Source organism: Hibiscus syriacus, unplaced genomic scaffold, assembly GCF_006381635.1.
Source record: "Hibiscus syriacus cultivar Baekdansim isolate YM2019G1 unplaced genomic scaffold, ASM638163v2 tig00113722_pilon, whole genome shotgun sequence".
Lineage (NCBI taxonomy): Eukaryota > Viridiplantae > Streptophyta > Magnoliopsida > Malvales > Malvaceae > Hibiscus > Hibiscus syriacus.
In genome coordinates this window covers 1,359,413-1,376,393 of record NW_024063469.1, presented here as the reverse complement: position 1 = coordinate 1,376,393, position 16,981 = coordinate 1,359,413, and the positions used below count along the sequence as shown (strand labels likewise).

Genomic DNA, 16,981 nt, shown 5'->3' with positions numbered 1-16,981 from the left:
GTAGATGAGTGAATGTGACAGTACCATTTTATTATCTTTTTCTGGGCCTATGAAAGCTTCTATTTTTAATTATTCTTGTTTGCGGCTAAAGAATAATAAGCATGATCAATAGGTTGGTTGAAGTAGTAAGCAATTTAATATCACTTAAATAAAATTTTAAGTTCAATGAAAATTTCTACTAATCCGCTAAAATCAAGTGTACGGGACGAAGCCTTAAACCAACAGGAAAAAAAGTATAATAATGCATGAGAAAAGAAGAATGATTGAACTGAGAAAAAAACTGGAAAATCAGTGGATAAATGTATAAAGAAATATAAAAATAAATTGTTAAAAAAAGAAATGAAAAGTTGAGAGACAAAAAGGCTTAATGGTTTGATGAAGAGTGTGTTTCATGTAAGTATGGGCAGGAGTTGGGAAGATATAGTTTCGAAGGCATGTTCATCATGGAAAGGGAGGTCTCTTCTTACTATCATTCTTAAACTCTCTTGGACTGCTTTTATCTACTCTTTGTGGCAGGAAAGAAATCAGAGAATATTTCAAGGACGACATAGAACGATCGAATGCTTGCTCAAAGATGTTAAAGACGTTGTCGGAATCCGCCTCAGGAGAACTAATATTAATAGACTTGATAGTACGAACTTAAGGTTTTGTAAGGTTTGGGGTACAGTCTAACCAATCATTTTGTAGGTTGTTTATTTGATTCTTTCATTGTAGATTGGTGGATTGGTTGTAATTAAATCTTGAGTTGGGTAATAAAATCATAATTATCTAAAAAAAAAAGTATGGGCAGGAGTTGTTACAAGAACTCTGATGCCACACTCCCATTACAGGTCCATACAAATACACATGGGGACCTCTTTGTTTGTACTTCTGTTGGCTTTTCCCCGCATTCTACACTGGATATTCTTCGTGTTTTCATTTTCTTTTAATTTTCCAAAGTTATATTAAAGCAACACTAATGTAAGGGTTAATTGTATGTTTAATATATGGGGTAAATTACACATGTGACCACTAAACTATGGTTAAAAATCATTTTGACCATTGATGTTTCAATTTGATCAAACAAACCATCTAACTATTTAAATGCTTCAATCAAGTCACTTGCCGTTAACAGTTAACGGAACAACTAACGTGGCAGTTAAAAACATTTTAGTATAATTACACAATTGGTCCATGTTACTTATATATTCTTTTAATTTGGTCCACGTTTTAATAAATTAAAATAATGACACTTGTCATTATTCAATTTGAGGATTAAATTTATTTTAATTTATAGATTTACTTTCCTCCAAATTAGAGGACGACATATGAAATTCAAACCAAAGACTTCTTGGGTGAAGGAGAAAGCACCAAGGCATTGGACCAAAGCATCCATTTGGTTATATTCATATAACAAATAATATATATCTTGTATATTAGTAAATTTTTCTTTAGACAACAAATAATATAATTAACAAATAAAAATTAAGAATATTTTTTACATTAATAAAAAAATAAAAATATATAAACATATTAAAATTTGTCTTTAATTATATTATTTAATACTATATATATTTATTAATATAATACGAATATAATATTTTATATTAACAAAAAATGTGAATTTAATATTTTATATATATCTTAATTCTTAAATTTTAAAAATATTTTTTATTTTCATCTTAGCTTATTAAATATATTTTATTTTTATTTTAATGTAAAAATATATATTTTATTATCTTCACTTAAAAATATTTTTTTTTTACTTTTATCTTAATTTTTAAACAAATATTTTTTAAATATATTAATTTAAAATATTTTATTATTATTTTAATATATATATATATATATATTCATATTTTTTTGTTAATGTAAAAAAATATTCTTAATTTATATATATTAATTATATTATTTGTTGTCTAAAGAGAAATTTACTAAAATATAAGATATATAGTATTTGTTGTATAAAGATAACCAAATGGATGTCTTGGCCCAATGGTTTGGTGCTTCCCCCTCACTCAAGGGGTCCTTAATTCAAATCCCACTTGCCCCCTAAACCTTCTATCAAATTAGCTGACCCTTATTCCCATATGTAATGGGGTAAGGAGGAGGTAGGATAATAGGTTGTCTCTAACGCCAGATTGAGAACAACTTCCATAGGAGACTTCCGAATTATGAAATGTCTTCCATGGGACTCAATCCCACGACCCTAAGGTTAAAAACCCTAAACCTTCTATCAACTAGATGGTAAACCTTCTTTCAACCAGAGAGTGACAAAGTAAATTTATTAAATTAAAAATAAATTTTAATGCTCCAATCGAATGATGACACATGTCATTATTTTAATTTATTAAAATGAGGACCAAATTAAAAGAATATATAAGTAATATATACTAATTTTGTAATTAGACAAAAATATTTTTAACAATCACGTCACATGTTTCGTTAATTGTTAACAACAAGTGGTTTGATTGAAATATTTAAATAATTTGATAATACGTTTGATCAAATTAAAACATCAATTATCAAAAAGAGTTTTAACCATAATTGAGTGTCACCCGTGTAGTTTCCCCTTAATATATGTACTAGACTGAATTTTTAACGTTATATGATTAGATTTTCCCCTTTAATTTTATACATGAAGTATTTCATTATCAATCAATTTGTCCGTTTACGTTATGGAATTTGATGTGATAATAATAAAACACACATCATTTTTTCAATATATATATATATATATTAAGATGTGGAAATGACCATCCAGCTCAGTTGGTAGAGCACAAGGTTCTTAACCTTGAGGTCGTGGGATCGCCACGGAGGGCATTTCATAATTCGGAGGTCTCTTACGGAAGCTGCTCTCAACCTGGTGTTGGGGGTAGCCTACTATCTTACCTCCCCTTACCCCATATATATGGGAAAAAGGGACAACCATATATATATATTAAGATGTAACAACAAAATTAATCTTTAATATTTTATTAATTTTTATTTCCATAATTAATATTTAAAAATACATAAAACGTAAATATTTATTTAAAAAAAAGAATAAAAACATTTATTTATAATACACATAAAATTGTCATGCCCATACAACGAGTTCTATAAAATATTTTTAAAAGTTAAAACTTATTGGAAAAAAATTATATGAAACTTATGATGTCTATGACAGTTCCAACAACAATATATTAAATAATTTAGATTTGAAATTAATTTGTTTTTGATAAAAACAACTAATATTCAAAATAGGAAATATCACAAGTTACAATAAATATTTATAATCATAATCGTAAATTAAACACATAATTAGAAAAAATTCCTATAATCATTGAAATAAAAGCTAACAACTTAAGATCACATAAGGACCATACAAGGGAAGATTAAAAATCTAACCAATAAACTCAAACAAAGATGGATACAAACATATCTGATCGCATCGGCAAACGAACTACAAAGGATGATTAAACTATTGAAAGGCCGCCGACGAACTGCAAGTCAGGCTCGAGCAACTTGAAAAGCTATCCAAGAACACAAATCGGGTATCCAGATCCAATCCGAGGGTCTAACGTAGGGAATATCAACAAGATATCATATAAGTGTAATCTTGATCAGTCGTGGCGATGTCAAATCAATCTTAGAAAAAGATAAATGAAAAAATGGTCAAACGATTGAAAAACATGCCGAAAGACAGAAGAAAAATGTGTCATAAAGACAAATAAAAACATGCCATACATACAGACTTATTGAAAATAAAAAAAAGAAAAGAAAATATATATACAATATAAAAAATATAATTAAAATACCGACAATCGATAATATTAAAATTAGTATTGTCGCCGATCAACAAAGATGAAAAAGAAAAGGGATAAGCACGCAAATAAGAGAAAACTAAATTTCTTTCAATAGCATATGATTGTTTATCCCCAAACTAATTTTCTAACACCACATTTCCAAAATCTTTTTAATCTCTCCAGGTACAAAAATGAAAGAAGAGAAAACATCGTCGGTTGTTGTAAATAATGTAATTCAACCATTATCTGAATCAGAATTCGTAAAACACTACCAGACAGGGAATCATTAAATGATCTGATTGAATCCTTGACCTGCTTGCCCTACAAATTCATCCAGCTCTTGCCTTATTGACAATTTTAATTTATTTTTTAAGAAGAAGAAGAAAAAACTCTTCCTTCGAACTTCATCAAGGCGTCACTTTTACGTCAAACAAGAGATTTGATCTCATCTAGGAAAATCAGGCAGACATCTTCATTTGTTTATTTTTATTTGGTAATGACAACAGGACAAAGAGGTCTTGATCAACACCATCACGCTCACTTTGTAATTCAATTAATCTAAGGACTTCCCGTCTAATCTTATCTGTTAAGATTGAGGATAATCCCAAATTTTGGCATTGGCCATAAATCCTTCCTGTTAGTCTGGATAAATATGCCTAATTATCCCTAGTTATTAGGATGGAAATAGTTAATCATGTAACAAAACAAACAAAAGCTACATTTTTCCTTTTTGGGTTATAGAAGAGCTAAAAATGTCTTTTTTAGGACAGGTAACAGAAATGAAAATCACTTTTGTTCGAATTTATAGCCCCATAACATCAGATGCTGACGTTTCAATCCATGGCTAGCCTGCATACCTCTAACCCCATTCCAAAAGTTCAGCTATTTAAACCACATTTCTGAGGATTTTTGCAGGAAAGGGAAGAGAGGTGTGGCCATTATTTAACAAGACTTGCAGGAAAAGTATAACCATAATTAAACTTCTGAAGGAATCGTTATACAAATCGATACATGGCCTAAGGAGTGGTCGAGGCTCATCTATTGTCTCTCGAATCACACGAACAGTCCCTATTGTTCATAGATGAAGGTTCCATATGGTTAAACTCTGGTTTTATGTACAAATAGGTATATCCATTTCTAAGGCCAGAAAAAAAAATGTATGATGGGAGGAATGTTATGGTTTAGTCATCCTCATTTTCTGAATCAGGGTTTCCATAGACAATAGAGAAATAGAAACCTACTGTTTTAAGTGTAAGGCCTGGAAACCTGTGAGAAGTGAGAACTATCGGGTCACAGGTCTACCTTGATAAAAGGCCACTTCATGGCTTGCGTGGCCTCGCACTCTTCCCATCCATCTCCAATTGCACAAAAGCGGGTATTTCGACTGTCGAAACGTGCCTTGATCCACTGGAAACATTGTAGTATCCGTACATCCCATGAACTGTGAACTGCAGAATAAATGATGAGTTTATTAAAGAAATCACATTGAAGAGTACCATGTGGTCAATACAGTATGCATGCAATCAAGTGACAACTATAAATATGAGAATCACCTGGACCCTTTAAACTACAAGGAATGGAAGTGTCGAGCAAGTATTCTAAAAGAGCTTGATACACTGGTTAAAAGCTTTCTTCAACTGAAAAAGATGTGCATTTAACCGACAATTACGCTACTCTTGATTACTTCAAGATTCATATATTGCACAAAATATGAGGGACCTTTATGGTTATGCACATAACAAGAGGACGTTTGCTAACTTTTCTGGAAAAATCCTTTGGTATCTATGCCAAGGACCTGAAATCAAATATTAAACTTGGCATGAACAGAAGAAAGAAGACGATAGGAGGATAGATTATAAGAGAGAGCATAGTAGAGGCCGGTGCTAACAATTTCGACATGTACTAAGATTACTCACCATTTTCATATGATATCGAATTGTCGAGTCGAAAGAGTAAACATTTAACGAGGCTAGGAATCAAAGACCCAGAAGTCACCAAAACATTTATGTGCCGGGATGCTGTAGCATTATAAAAATAAGAGTCTGAGCGACATAGGTTTTAATTAAATTAGTCATTGTAGATTGGGATCTTGATCACTACAACGTTATTGTTATCGTCGATGCTGGTCATAAAAGTGGTGGTGGTGGAAGTGATAGTAAGATTTATGAAATTATTAATTTGAGATGTGACGATGGAAGTTATTTTTATTATTGATAGGTCTTGATTAATTTAAAGAGGTGTTGAGTTAAGGAAATAAAGGGTAGTATGATAGTAGAGGTAAGAAAAAAATATTTTTGACGCATTATTTATTTTATTTGTAATTAAATTTAATTTATTTAAATAAAAATATTAAAATTAAAAGGTATGCGAGGTGTTTTGATTAGTCATTTAATTTCTTTTAATAGAATTAACATTTTAAGACAAATAATATTTTAAGACAAATAATATAACAATTTAAATGTCAAGGAGTAAAATATAATAAAAATAATTTAAAAACCAACATATAATTTAAGGAGTAACGATGCATTTAAGCCTAAACGACTTTAAGCAGCGTAGTTTCCTAGGTCTCCCTCTCTCTTTCCCCCTTGAGCACTCGAACAAAGTAAGCTACCCAAATCTCGTAAGTCTTTCTACTTTGTCTCTCTTGATATTCCCTTTTGATTCTTGTATTCATCTTTGTATTTTGATCTGTTTGCCATATTTTCTTGCGGTTTTTTTAATATTTTAAATTCATTTGAATCTTGATTTGTTTATATTGTATTGATAAAGGAGAGAAAAGAAAACATAAGCAGATGGGTTGCACTAGAGACAAGCATATACGATCCGCCCGAAGGACTCAATCGGTGAAACATGAGATCGATCATTGCTGCCTTCTTGATAAAGCTTCAATATCCAAATCCATACTCGAATCAGGTATCAAACCCTTGAATTACCATTTGGGTGTAAACGACTCGGCCCAAAGCCCTAATCATAACCCTAATAACAGTACCGATGCTAATGATCATGGTTTGGGGTATTGCACTGAGGAAGAATTAGAGGAAATTTTATTGAAAAACCTGGGATTTTTATACAATGAAGCGATATCTAAGCTTATATCGTTAGGTTACGATGAGGATGTTGCATTAAAGGCTATATTGAGAAATGGGCATTGCTATGGTGGAATGGATGTTTTGACTAATATTTTGCACAATTCATTGGCTTATTTGAATAGTAGTTGTGATAGTAGTAACGGGGGTAATTCAGAGGAATCTGAGTCTGGTTTTCCGGATTTGAGGCAATTGGAGGAATACTCGCTTGCTGGTATGATTTGTTTGTTGCAGCAAGTTAGGCCTCCTTTGAGTAAAGGTGATGCTATGTGGTGTTTGCTTATGAGTGATCTTCACGTGGGTAAGGCTAGTACTATGGAGATTCCATCACTTCCTTCACCCACTAATGCATGTAGTCCGATGTCAAATGACCTAGAGAGTGTTGATAATAATGGGGTTGGTGTTATGTCACCGGCGATGTATAGATTTCATGGTGGCTGGGGTTTTGGGAACGGAGGTGAGTTTGCAGTGAATGGGTTATTTTCCTGTAATGCTGGAATGACTTTGCAGAGGGATATCGAGTGTCCAAAGAGGATCAATCTTTCACCTTCAATGAAGTCTTTGTTGAAAAAGAATGTTGCAATCTTTGCTGCTAGTTTTAGAGCTAATTCAAAACAAATGCAGACACAAAATCAGGCTTTTGCGGGCACAATGTCAAGGGGGGATGCCCCACTGGCTGTTGCTGGGGGTGAAGTTTCTGCTGAGAAATCAGAGGAGTCGCAGACTTTGATCAGTCAGGATGGGGTTAATTCAGTATTGAGTAAATTTCGTGATTTAAATATTGATGAGAATTTAGAGTATGTTGGGGAAGATCAGAAAAGTGAGATGATAATTTCTCTGCTTCATCAGATAAAGGATCTCGAGAAGCAAGTGAAAGAGAGGAAGGACTGGGCTCATCAGAAGGCAATGCAAGCTGCAAGAAAGCTTAGTAGTGATCTAACAGAGCTTAAAATGCTGAGGATGGAGAGAGAAGAGATGCAGCAAATGAAGAAGGGGAAAAACACAATAGATGACTCAACCATGAAAAGGTTGTCAGAGATGGAGAATGCACTGCGGAAAGCTAGTGGACAGGTGGATCGTGCAAATGCAGCTGTGAGACGGCTTGAGACTGAGAATGCAGAAATCAGAGCTGAGATGGAGGCATCTAAATTGAGTGCATCAGAATCAGTCACAACCTTTCTGGAGGTTGCGAAAAGGGAGAAGAAGTGCCTGAAGAAGCTTTTGACTTGGGAGAAACAGAAAGCTAAGTTGCAGGAGTTGATTGCTGATGAAAAGGAGAAGATTAAAGATCTTCAACAATGCTTAGCTCGAGCAGAGAAGGATCAGAAAGAAACTGAGGTGAATTTCCTTTACATATTGACACAAATGCTCACATGCATATTTACTCCATCATTTTAGGCTTAGTTTTATTGTTATCTTGGAGTGAAACAGAGGGAGATCTATTCAACTTCCTGAATGTGTATCGGGAATTCTTCTTCTTGTAGAGTTTATAATAATTTACCGGCTTAGGGACCCCTTTACATTAGCTAACTAGTCTAGATATCTAAAGGTTTTACGTTATACAAGCATGTGATCCTTTAATCCTTTTAGAATCTGGAATACATGTTCTGGATTTATGTAGCATTTACAAATAAGTGATAGGAGAATCTGTTGGAAAGGGCGGGATGCATTATTTTGGGTGTAAAATGACCAGCCTAGGGAGGCAAGTTCTCTTAGAAGCAGCCAAAGAGAATTCTTAGTGCACAAAGGGGCTCTTAAAGATGTGCTTGTGAAATTGCTTAAATTTGGTCTGCAAACTAGTAACTCTTAACTCTTTATCATGTAGCTCAGTTTCCCCTTTTCCTTTTCGCGGATGAGGGGCTGATCTTTTCCTTGTTTCCTTTCTTTTAATAATCTATGAGTGTGCATTTGTTCTATTTGATATTAATATTTGATTTATATTCTATTTTATTTATGTTTTTGGAAGGTTTAGTAATTATGTATTTGTGTGATTGACCCTTTTATGTTCATTTTCTGTTTCATATTTTTCTCAAATTGACTAGTGCGCTTGTCCAGAGTTATGATCTCATTATCTTGAATATATTTTATGCTGTGTCATTTACTTCTTCTACAGTCAAAGTGGAGAGAGGAGTTAAAGGCCAAAGAGCTTGCCTTGGCTCAAGTGGAGCAGGAACAATGCTCCAAGGAAGCAACTGAAGCGAGCAATAAAAGAAAGCTTGAGGCTTTGCGCCTGAAGATAGAGATAGACTTTCAGCGTCACAAGGATGATCACCAACGACTTGAGCAGGAGCTTTCTCGTCTGAAACTATCTGCACAATCTACAGAGTTGAATCATCAGTCAGATAATTTATTCACAGGAAAGTCAGAAGGGGCAAAGCCACAGGGAGAAACAATTACTAAGCTGCTTCATGAATTAGATACACTAGAGGATTCTTCAGAGAACGAAGTTAACGGTGATAGAGAATGCATAATATGTTCCAAAGATGAAGTCTCTATTGTTTTCCTGCCTTGTACACACCAGGTTCTATGTGCCAAGTGCAATGAAAATTTTGGGAAGAAGGGTAAAGCTACTTGTCCATGCTGCCGGGTGCCGATTGAACAGAGGATTCGTGTTTATGGTGCTAGTTCATAATGTGTATTTTCTGTTTATTGTCCAAGCTGCCTGGTATTACGCAGTTATACTTTCCTAGCGCCATTGAGAATGCTGGGTTTTGCATATACCTGCCTTAAACTAAACTTGCTGCTAGGACTTTAGCATCAGGTTGAGAACCTGAATATATAACTTCCATATGTTCTATTAATAATATGATATTTTCCCAATCCAATGGCCTGAATTAGTTCATGCTGAGTTCTTAGCTATTGCAAAATGGAAACCCATTTCTATATTCTTTTATTGTTCCATGACTATAGTAGACAAGTGCTAAATCATGAATGGCATCAAGCAGCAGATATCAACCACAATAATAATAATATGTAGCCCCAATAATATCAGTACAAAAGTTGATGTTTCTTTTCTGCATAGTAAGGATTATTCTTTTTATCAAGAACATGGGTTTCATTAGACAAATAAACCAAAGACAACGAAGCAACAAGCCCTTTCCTTTGGTTATATTGCATAACCCTTCCTTCTCTTTCAAGTTAACCTTGAACGCCAGTATTTGCTTAGTTACCTGCATGTAGTCCGTGATCATCCCCTGCCACAACTACATTTTCGTAGGCAAACAAAACCTACCTTTTAACTCCAATCTCTCATTGTTGTTGTTGCATCTCTCGGTCAACCATCGGTGCAAATCCAACCACAATCTTTGTTTGTCAATGATGATTTACTTCCACGAGAAGTTAATGAAGTTTATACGGTAGTTGAGAACAAATGGCAGCTGTTTTTCGTAACCTATGCTCATCTCCGGGCTGTATATTCACAATTTATTTGTCTAGATTTTTCCTTTATTAAGACCATAAATAAACTGGTAAATATGGCTACCAGAGTTCATGTGGGAATGGAAACGGAAAGGAACGGACATGGTGAAACTGAAATGGTTAAGAACAACAAGAAGAAACGCCTTCTTGAATTTTCCAGGAAAACAAAGAAATTTCCAGGTTGGTTGCAGCGAACCATTTGGAAAGTTGGTCGAGAAGATCCTAGAAGGTTGATACATGCTGTCAAGGTTGGTTTGTCGTTTACACTGGTCTCTCTGTTGTATCTGAAAGAGTCATTGTTCAAAGGGATCGGCACCACCACACCAGTGCGATTTGGGCCGTCCTGATGGTGATTGTTGCGCTGGAATTCACAGCAGGTTTGGTTTTCTCGTTGGAATTTTCATGGCCCTGCAATAGTTTTCTTGATGCACAAACAATATGTTGACTCTTTGTTTAGGTTTGAAAAGGTGCAGGATTTTGCAAAGGCTTGAATAGGGGATTAGGGACAGTGTTAGCCGGATCATTGGCATTTCTTATCGAGTTTATTATGACCAAATCCGAAAAGTTTTTTCGAGCTGTGTTCATCGGAGCTGCAGTTTTTCTGATAGGCAAGTAATTAAAAACTTCAATGGAAAATTTTCTTCTTTATATCCACTGTCTTTTTAATTTGCTTGTCAATTAACAGGAGCTGCTGCCACATACATGAGATTCTTTCCCTATATAAAGAACTATATGACTATGGTGTTGTGGTATTCCTCTTGACCTTCAATTTGATCACCGTGGCAAAGTTCCGAGTCGAGAACGTATTAAAGATCACACATGATCGATTCTACACCATTGCCATCGGCTGCGCCATTTATCTTTTCATGAGTCTTATGGTATTTCCGATTTGGTCAGGTGAAGACCTCCATAATTGCACCGTAGGCAAGCTTGAAGGGCTAGCTAAATAAATATATAGAAGGTATATCTATAGACTTAAACAACTGCAATCAATGTCTTGAGTGCTTTCTTCTTTTCCATTCTTTATTAACTTCACTCCATATTGACGTAGCTTGTGTCAATGAGTACTTCAATGATTCCCAGATAAAAGAAAACCAAGAAATCAAAGACCTCTGCATTCGAGTAGCTGGAGAAGTAACCAAAGCACTAATGGAACTCGCAAACAGCATCAGAATATGGCATTAGCAGCTGCACATGCTGCCCGCCGTAGCATTAGTCAAATATGGCATTTGTCCTTCCCAATTTTCAGACTAAAATATTTAATACATCTTTATTCTTTTTTATATAATTTGAATATCAGTTTGTTGAGAATATGTGGATGGTTTATTTGCCTGTCAGAATAGATTATGCAATTTTTAGAGAACGTTTATAATTAGTTTGAGTCGAGATAATAAATCAAAGTGTAAATTTAGAAATGTTCAGAATTTTCTTAATTAATTGACAACAGATAAATGTATGCACCCTTCAAAATAATTATTTTAACTCGAATTCTTTAAGAACGATCCCACCTTTATCACTAAGGTATATTGCTGACAAAAAGGCGGCGAGCAGGAGATATATGGTGCTGTACTGATGTACTGATTCCGAAACATCTCCAATAATGCATCATTCAACTTGGGCTGGGCTTCAAAACGACGGGACCATGTTATTGCCTTAGCTGGTTGTATTCCTTAATTATTTAACATGATATGCTTTTTAAATAAAAAATGTATACTATCACAGTTAATTTTTGAACAACATAATATTAAATATAATTTTTAAATAGAATATTAAATGATGAAAATGAAATAAAAGTAATAGTTAAGATGTTAAAAGTGTATAATTTATCCTTTATATATAAATATATATATTACTGCCACTAGGGGTGTATTCGGTTCGATTCGGTTCGGTTTTTTACCAAAAACAGAACCGAATCGAAATAAACGGTTTTTTAATATTTAAACCGAAATCGAATAGTTAAAAAATCGAAAAAACCGAAACCGGTTTTTTCGGTTCGGTTCGGGTTTTTTAACGGTTTGGGTTTTTCGGTTCGGTTCGGTTCGGTTTTTCGGTTTTTCAATGAAAAAAATCACTTAAAACTATAATTTTTTTTTACAAAAATTACCTATTCGGTTCAATATGGAACAAATGGGTTCCATATGGAAAACCCGAACCGAACCGAATCAAAAAAATGAAACCTTTAAACCGAACTAAAAACCGAACCATTTAAAACTAAACCGAACCGAACCGTTTAAAATCAAACCGAACCAAACCATTTTACTCGATTCGTGTCAATTTTCTCGATTTCGTTGCTCACCCCTAACTGCCACTAATAATTATATGCCGCGCATTTTCCTAGTTCTCCATCTCCCTAACCTCTCTATTTCCTATTTCTCCCTGTAACAATCAAACCAAAGAAGCCTTTTTTATTTACCCAAATCTCGTAAGTCTTTCTTATTTGTCTCTCATAGTCTTGACATACCCTTTTGATTCTTGTATTTATCTTTGTATTTTGATCTGTTTACCATATTTTCTTGCATTTTTTAATATTATAAATTCTTTTGAATCTTGATTTGTTGGTATTGTATTGAGAAAGGAGAGAATAGAAGACATAAGCAGATGGGTTGCACTAGAGAAAAGCATATACGATCGGCCCGGAGAACCCGATCGGTGAAACATGAAATCGATCATTGCTGCCTTCTTGATAAAGCTTCAATATCCAAATCCATACTTGAATCGGGTATCATACCCTTGAGTTTCCATTGGGTGTAAACGACTCGACCCAAAGCCCTAATCTTAACCCTAATAACAATATCAATGCTAATGATCATGGGTGGGGGTATTGCATTGAGGAAGAGTTAAGAGGAAATTTTATTGAAAAACCTGGAATTTTTATACAATGAAGCCATATCTAAGCTTATATCGTTAGGTTATGATGTGGATGTTGCATTAAAGGCTATATTGAGAAATGAGCATTGATACGGTGGAATGGATGTTTTGACTAATATTTTGCACAATTCATTGGCTCATTTGAATAGTAGTTGAGATGTAATGGGAGTAATTCAGAGGAATCCGAGTCTGGTTTTCCGGATTTGAGGCAATTGGAGGAATATTCGCGTGCTGGTATGATTTGTTTGTTGCAGCAAGTTAGGCCTCGTTTGAGTAAAAGTGATGCTATGTGGTGTTTTCTTATGAGTGATCTTCCTGTGAGTAAATCTAGTACGATGGAGATTCCATAACTTTCTTCACCCACAACTGTGTGTAATCCGGTGTCGAATGACCAAGAGAGTGTTGATAATGATGGGGTTGGTGTTTTGTCACCAGCGATGTGTAGATTTCATGGTGGTTGGGGGTTTGGGAACGGAAGTGAGTTTGCAGTGAATGAGTTTTTTGATAAAAGAAATGCCTCATTAAAGACCCCTTCATATCCTACATGTTTTATAGGTAACATGAAGGACATAGGAAGGAGGACTAGAGTACCTTTGAAATTCATTACTCCGTACAGCCACTTTCTAGTTTTAGACTGCTTAACATAAGATTTAAAAACAAATAGCATACTGCAGTCATAAAACTAGAACGTAAAAATCTGACTCAGTACTCTGACTCAAGAACCTCTACATAAAACCACTTAATTAACCGATACCAGCCTTGGCTAACTCATCCGCTTCCCAATTGGCAGCTCTCATAATATGTCTTGAGATGATGCCCTGCCCTTGCACAAAATTAGCTACACCTGTAACCAGTGTTTGAAATAAAGGGGTACATAGAACAGGGTTTTTAATCCACTTCAGAGTTGTGGCTGAATCCGTTTCCAAGATAATCCTGTGGCTAGGAAGAAAACCTGCTCCTTCGATGGAGACAGACCTCTTTTGATCACCATTAACTCTGCAAGAACAGGAGGACCACCTCCAATTTTTTCAGAGAATGAGCCAAGAACCGAACCCCTGTCAGTGTCATTCCTAATCAAACCTCCTATACCACCTTTGTCCCATCCCATAGCCATTGCCCCATCAACATTGAGTTTGAGGAAACCTTCTGGAGGAGGTTCAATCTTTCACCTTCAATGAATTCTTTGTTGAAAAAGATGTTGCAATCTTTGCTGCTAGTTTTAGAGCTAATTCAAATCAAATGCATATACAAAATCAGGCTTTTGTGGGCAAATTGTCTAGGGGGATCCCCCTCTGGCTGTTGCTGTGGATGAGGTTTCTGCTGAGAAATCAGGAGTCACAGACTTCGATCAGCCAGAATGGGGTTAATTCAGTATTGAGTAAATTTTGTGATTTAAATATTGATGAGAATTTAGAGCATGTTGGCGCAGATCAGAAAAGTGAGATGATAATATCTCTGCTTCATCAGATAAAGGATCTTGAGAAGCAAGTGAAAGAAAGGAAGGACTGGGCTCATCAAAAGGCAATGCAAGCTGCAAGAAAGCTTAGTTGTGATCTAACAGAGCTTAAAATGCAGAGGATGGAGAGAGAAGAGATGCAGCAAATGAAGAAGGGGAAACACACAATAGAGGAATCAACCATGAAAAGGTTTTCAGAGATGAGATGGAGAATGCACTGAGGAAGGCTAGTGGACAGGTGGATCGGACAAATGCAGCTGTGAGACGGCTTGAGACTGAGAATGCAGAAATCAGAGCTGAGATGGAGGCATCTAAATTGAGTGCATCAGAATCAGTCACAACCTGTCTGGAGGTTGTGAAAAGGGAGAAGAAGAGCCTGAAAAAGCTTTTGGCGTGGGAGAAACAAAAAGCTAAGTTGTAGGAGTTGATTGCTGATGAAAAGGAGAAGATTAAAGATCTTCGACGATGCTTAGCTCGGGCAGAGCAGGATCAGAAAGAAACAGAGGTGAATTTCCTTTACATATTGACACAAACGCTCAAATACATATCTACTCCATCTCTCTAGGCCCAGTTTTATTGTTATCTTGGTGTTAAACAGAGGGAGATCTATTCAGTTTCCTGAATGGTCTATCAGGAATTCTTCTTTTTGTAGAGTTTATAATTATTTACCGACTTAGGTACCCCTTTACATAGGCTGACTAGTCTAGATATCTAATGGTTTTTCGTTATACATGCATTTGATCTTATTAGAATCTGGAACACGTGTTCTGGATTTATGTAGCATATACATACGAGTTTAAGTGTATGAGAATCTGTTGGAAAGGGCAGGATGCATTATTTTGGGTGTAAAATGACCAGCCTATGGAGGTACCTTCTCTGAGAAGCAGCCAAAGAGAGCTTAGTACACAAAGGGACTCTTGAAGGTGTGATTGTGAAATCTCTTAAATTTGGTCTGTGAACTTGTAATGCTTTACTGTTTTTCATGTAGCTCAATGTTCCCTTTTCCTTTTTGTGGATGAGGGCTGATCTTTTCCCTGGTTTCACTCCGTTTAATTATTCTATGAGTGCATTTGTTCTAGTTGGTATTATATATCTGATTTATATTCTATTTTGACTCTGTTTTTGGAGGTTTTAGTAGTAATGCATTTCTGTGATTGACCCTTTTATGTTCATTTTCTGTTCCATATTTTTCTCAAATTGACTAGCGCTCTAGTCCAGAGTTATGATCCCATTATCTTGAATGCGTTTTATACTGTGTCATTTACTTCTTCTACAGTCTAAGTGGAGAGAGGAGTTAAAGGATAAAGAGCTTGCCTTGGCTCAAGTGGAGCAGGAACGATGCTCCAAGGAAGCAACTGAGGCGATTAATAAAAGAAAGCTTGAGGTGTTACGCCTGAAGATAGAGATAGACTTTCAGCGTCACAAGGATGATCACCAACGACTTGAGCAGGAGCTTTCTCGTCTGAAACTATCTGCACAGTCTACTGAGTTGAATCATCAGTCAGATAATTTATTCACAGGAAAGTCAGAAGGGGCAAAGCCACAGGGAGAAACAATTACTAAGCTACTTCATGAATTTGATACTAGAGGATTCTTCGGAGAAAGAAGTTAGCGGTGATAGAGAATGCATAATATGTTCCAAAGATGAAGTTTCTATTGTTTTCCTTCCTTGTACACACCAGGTTCTATGTGCTAAGTGCAATGACAATTTCGGGAAGAAGGGTAAAGCTACTTGTCCATGCTGTCAGGTGCCGATTGAACAGAGGATTCGTGTTTATGGTGCTAGTTCATAATGCACATTTTCGGTTTCAAGAAATATGTTTTGCATCAAAAGTTTCCTACTTGGTATTATGCAGTTATCTTTTCCTAGCGCAATTGAGAATGCTGGGTTTTGATATACCTGCCTTAAACAAAACATGCTGCTAATACTTTAGGCCAGTCTAAACGTATGTAAATAAATGCCAATATTCCCCAAGGCTCATGCTTTAAGCCTTAAAATAAGTTGAATGTCATGCTTCTTTTGTTGCCGTAGGTTGAGAACCTAAATTAAGCAACTTTCATATAATCACTGATATTCGATCTATTAACCGACTAATCCAGATCAAGTACTGCAGAGACGATAACCCCTGATCTTGCTTAAGGGAGTTAGTGTCTCATCCTACTAGACCAACAGGTTGTCTGTACTTCCATATGTTCTATTAAATATTCAAAATATGATATTTGCCGAATCCACTTGGAAACCTATTTCTATAATCTTTTATTGTTCAATGACTCTAAGAGACAAGTTTCATACCATTGTTAATTTATTATACAAGGTGAACTACACAAATGATTTTCGAGTATAATGTTTGTTTTGTTGAATCATTCTATTATTATAAATTACAAAA

The 16,981-nt window shown here is 35.1% G+C and overlaps 1 protein-coding gene and 2 pseudogenes across 2 annotated transcripts; all 3 read left to right on the top strand.

Moving 5' to 3' along the window:
* Window positions 1-6,298: 6,298 nt before the first annotated feature.
* LOC120187172 (MND1-interacting protein 1-like) lies at window positions 6,299-9,673 on the top strand. 2 transcript variants are annotated; one of them, XM_039190954.1, is made up of 3 exons: window positions 6,299-6,387; window positions 6,537-8,191; window positions 8,967-9,673. In XM_039190954.1, the coding sequence occupies exons 2-3, from the start codon at window positions 6,560-6,562 to the stop codon at window positions 9,483-9,485; spliced, it is 2,151 nt and encodes a 716-aa protein (XP_039046885.1). In that variant the 5' UTR covers window positions 6,299-6,387; window positions 6,537-6,559; the 3' UTR covers window positions 9,486-9,673. The 2 variants fall into 2 exon arrangements, with proteins under 2 accessions (XP_039046885.1, XP_039046886.1); XM_039190955.1 differs by having other exon boundaries at window positions 6,351-6,369.
* Window positions 9,674-10,340: 667 nt separating this feature from the next.
* On the top strand, window positions 10,341-11,455 carry LOC120187130 (annotated as a pseudogene).
* Window positions 11,456-12,666: 1,211 nt separating this feature from the next.
* LOC120187187 lies at window positions 12,667-16,651 on the top strand (annotated as a pseudogene).
* Window positions 16,652-16,981: the final 330 nt, after the last annotated feature.

Bases quoted from the DNA above. Each gene is read 5' to 3' on its own strand.
- LOC120187172 (XM_039190954.1), top strand. From the start codon at position 6,560: ATGGGTTGCACTAGAGACAAGCATATACGATCCGCCCGAAGGACTCAA. The intron at 8,192-8,966 runs GTGAATTTCCTT...CTTCTTCTACAG, and splicing joins AGGATCAGAAAGAAACTGAG to TCAAAGTGGAGAGAGGAGTT.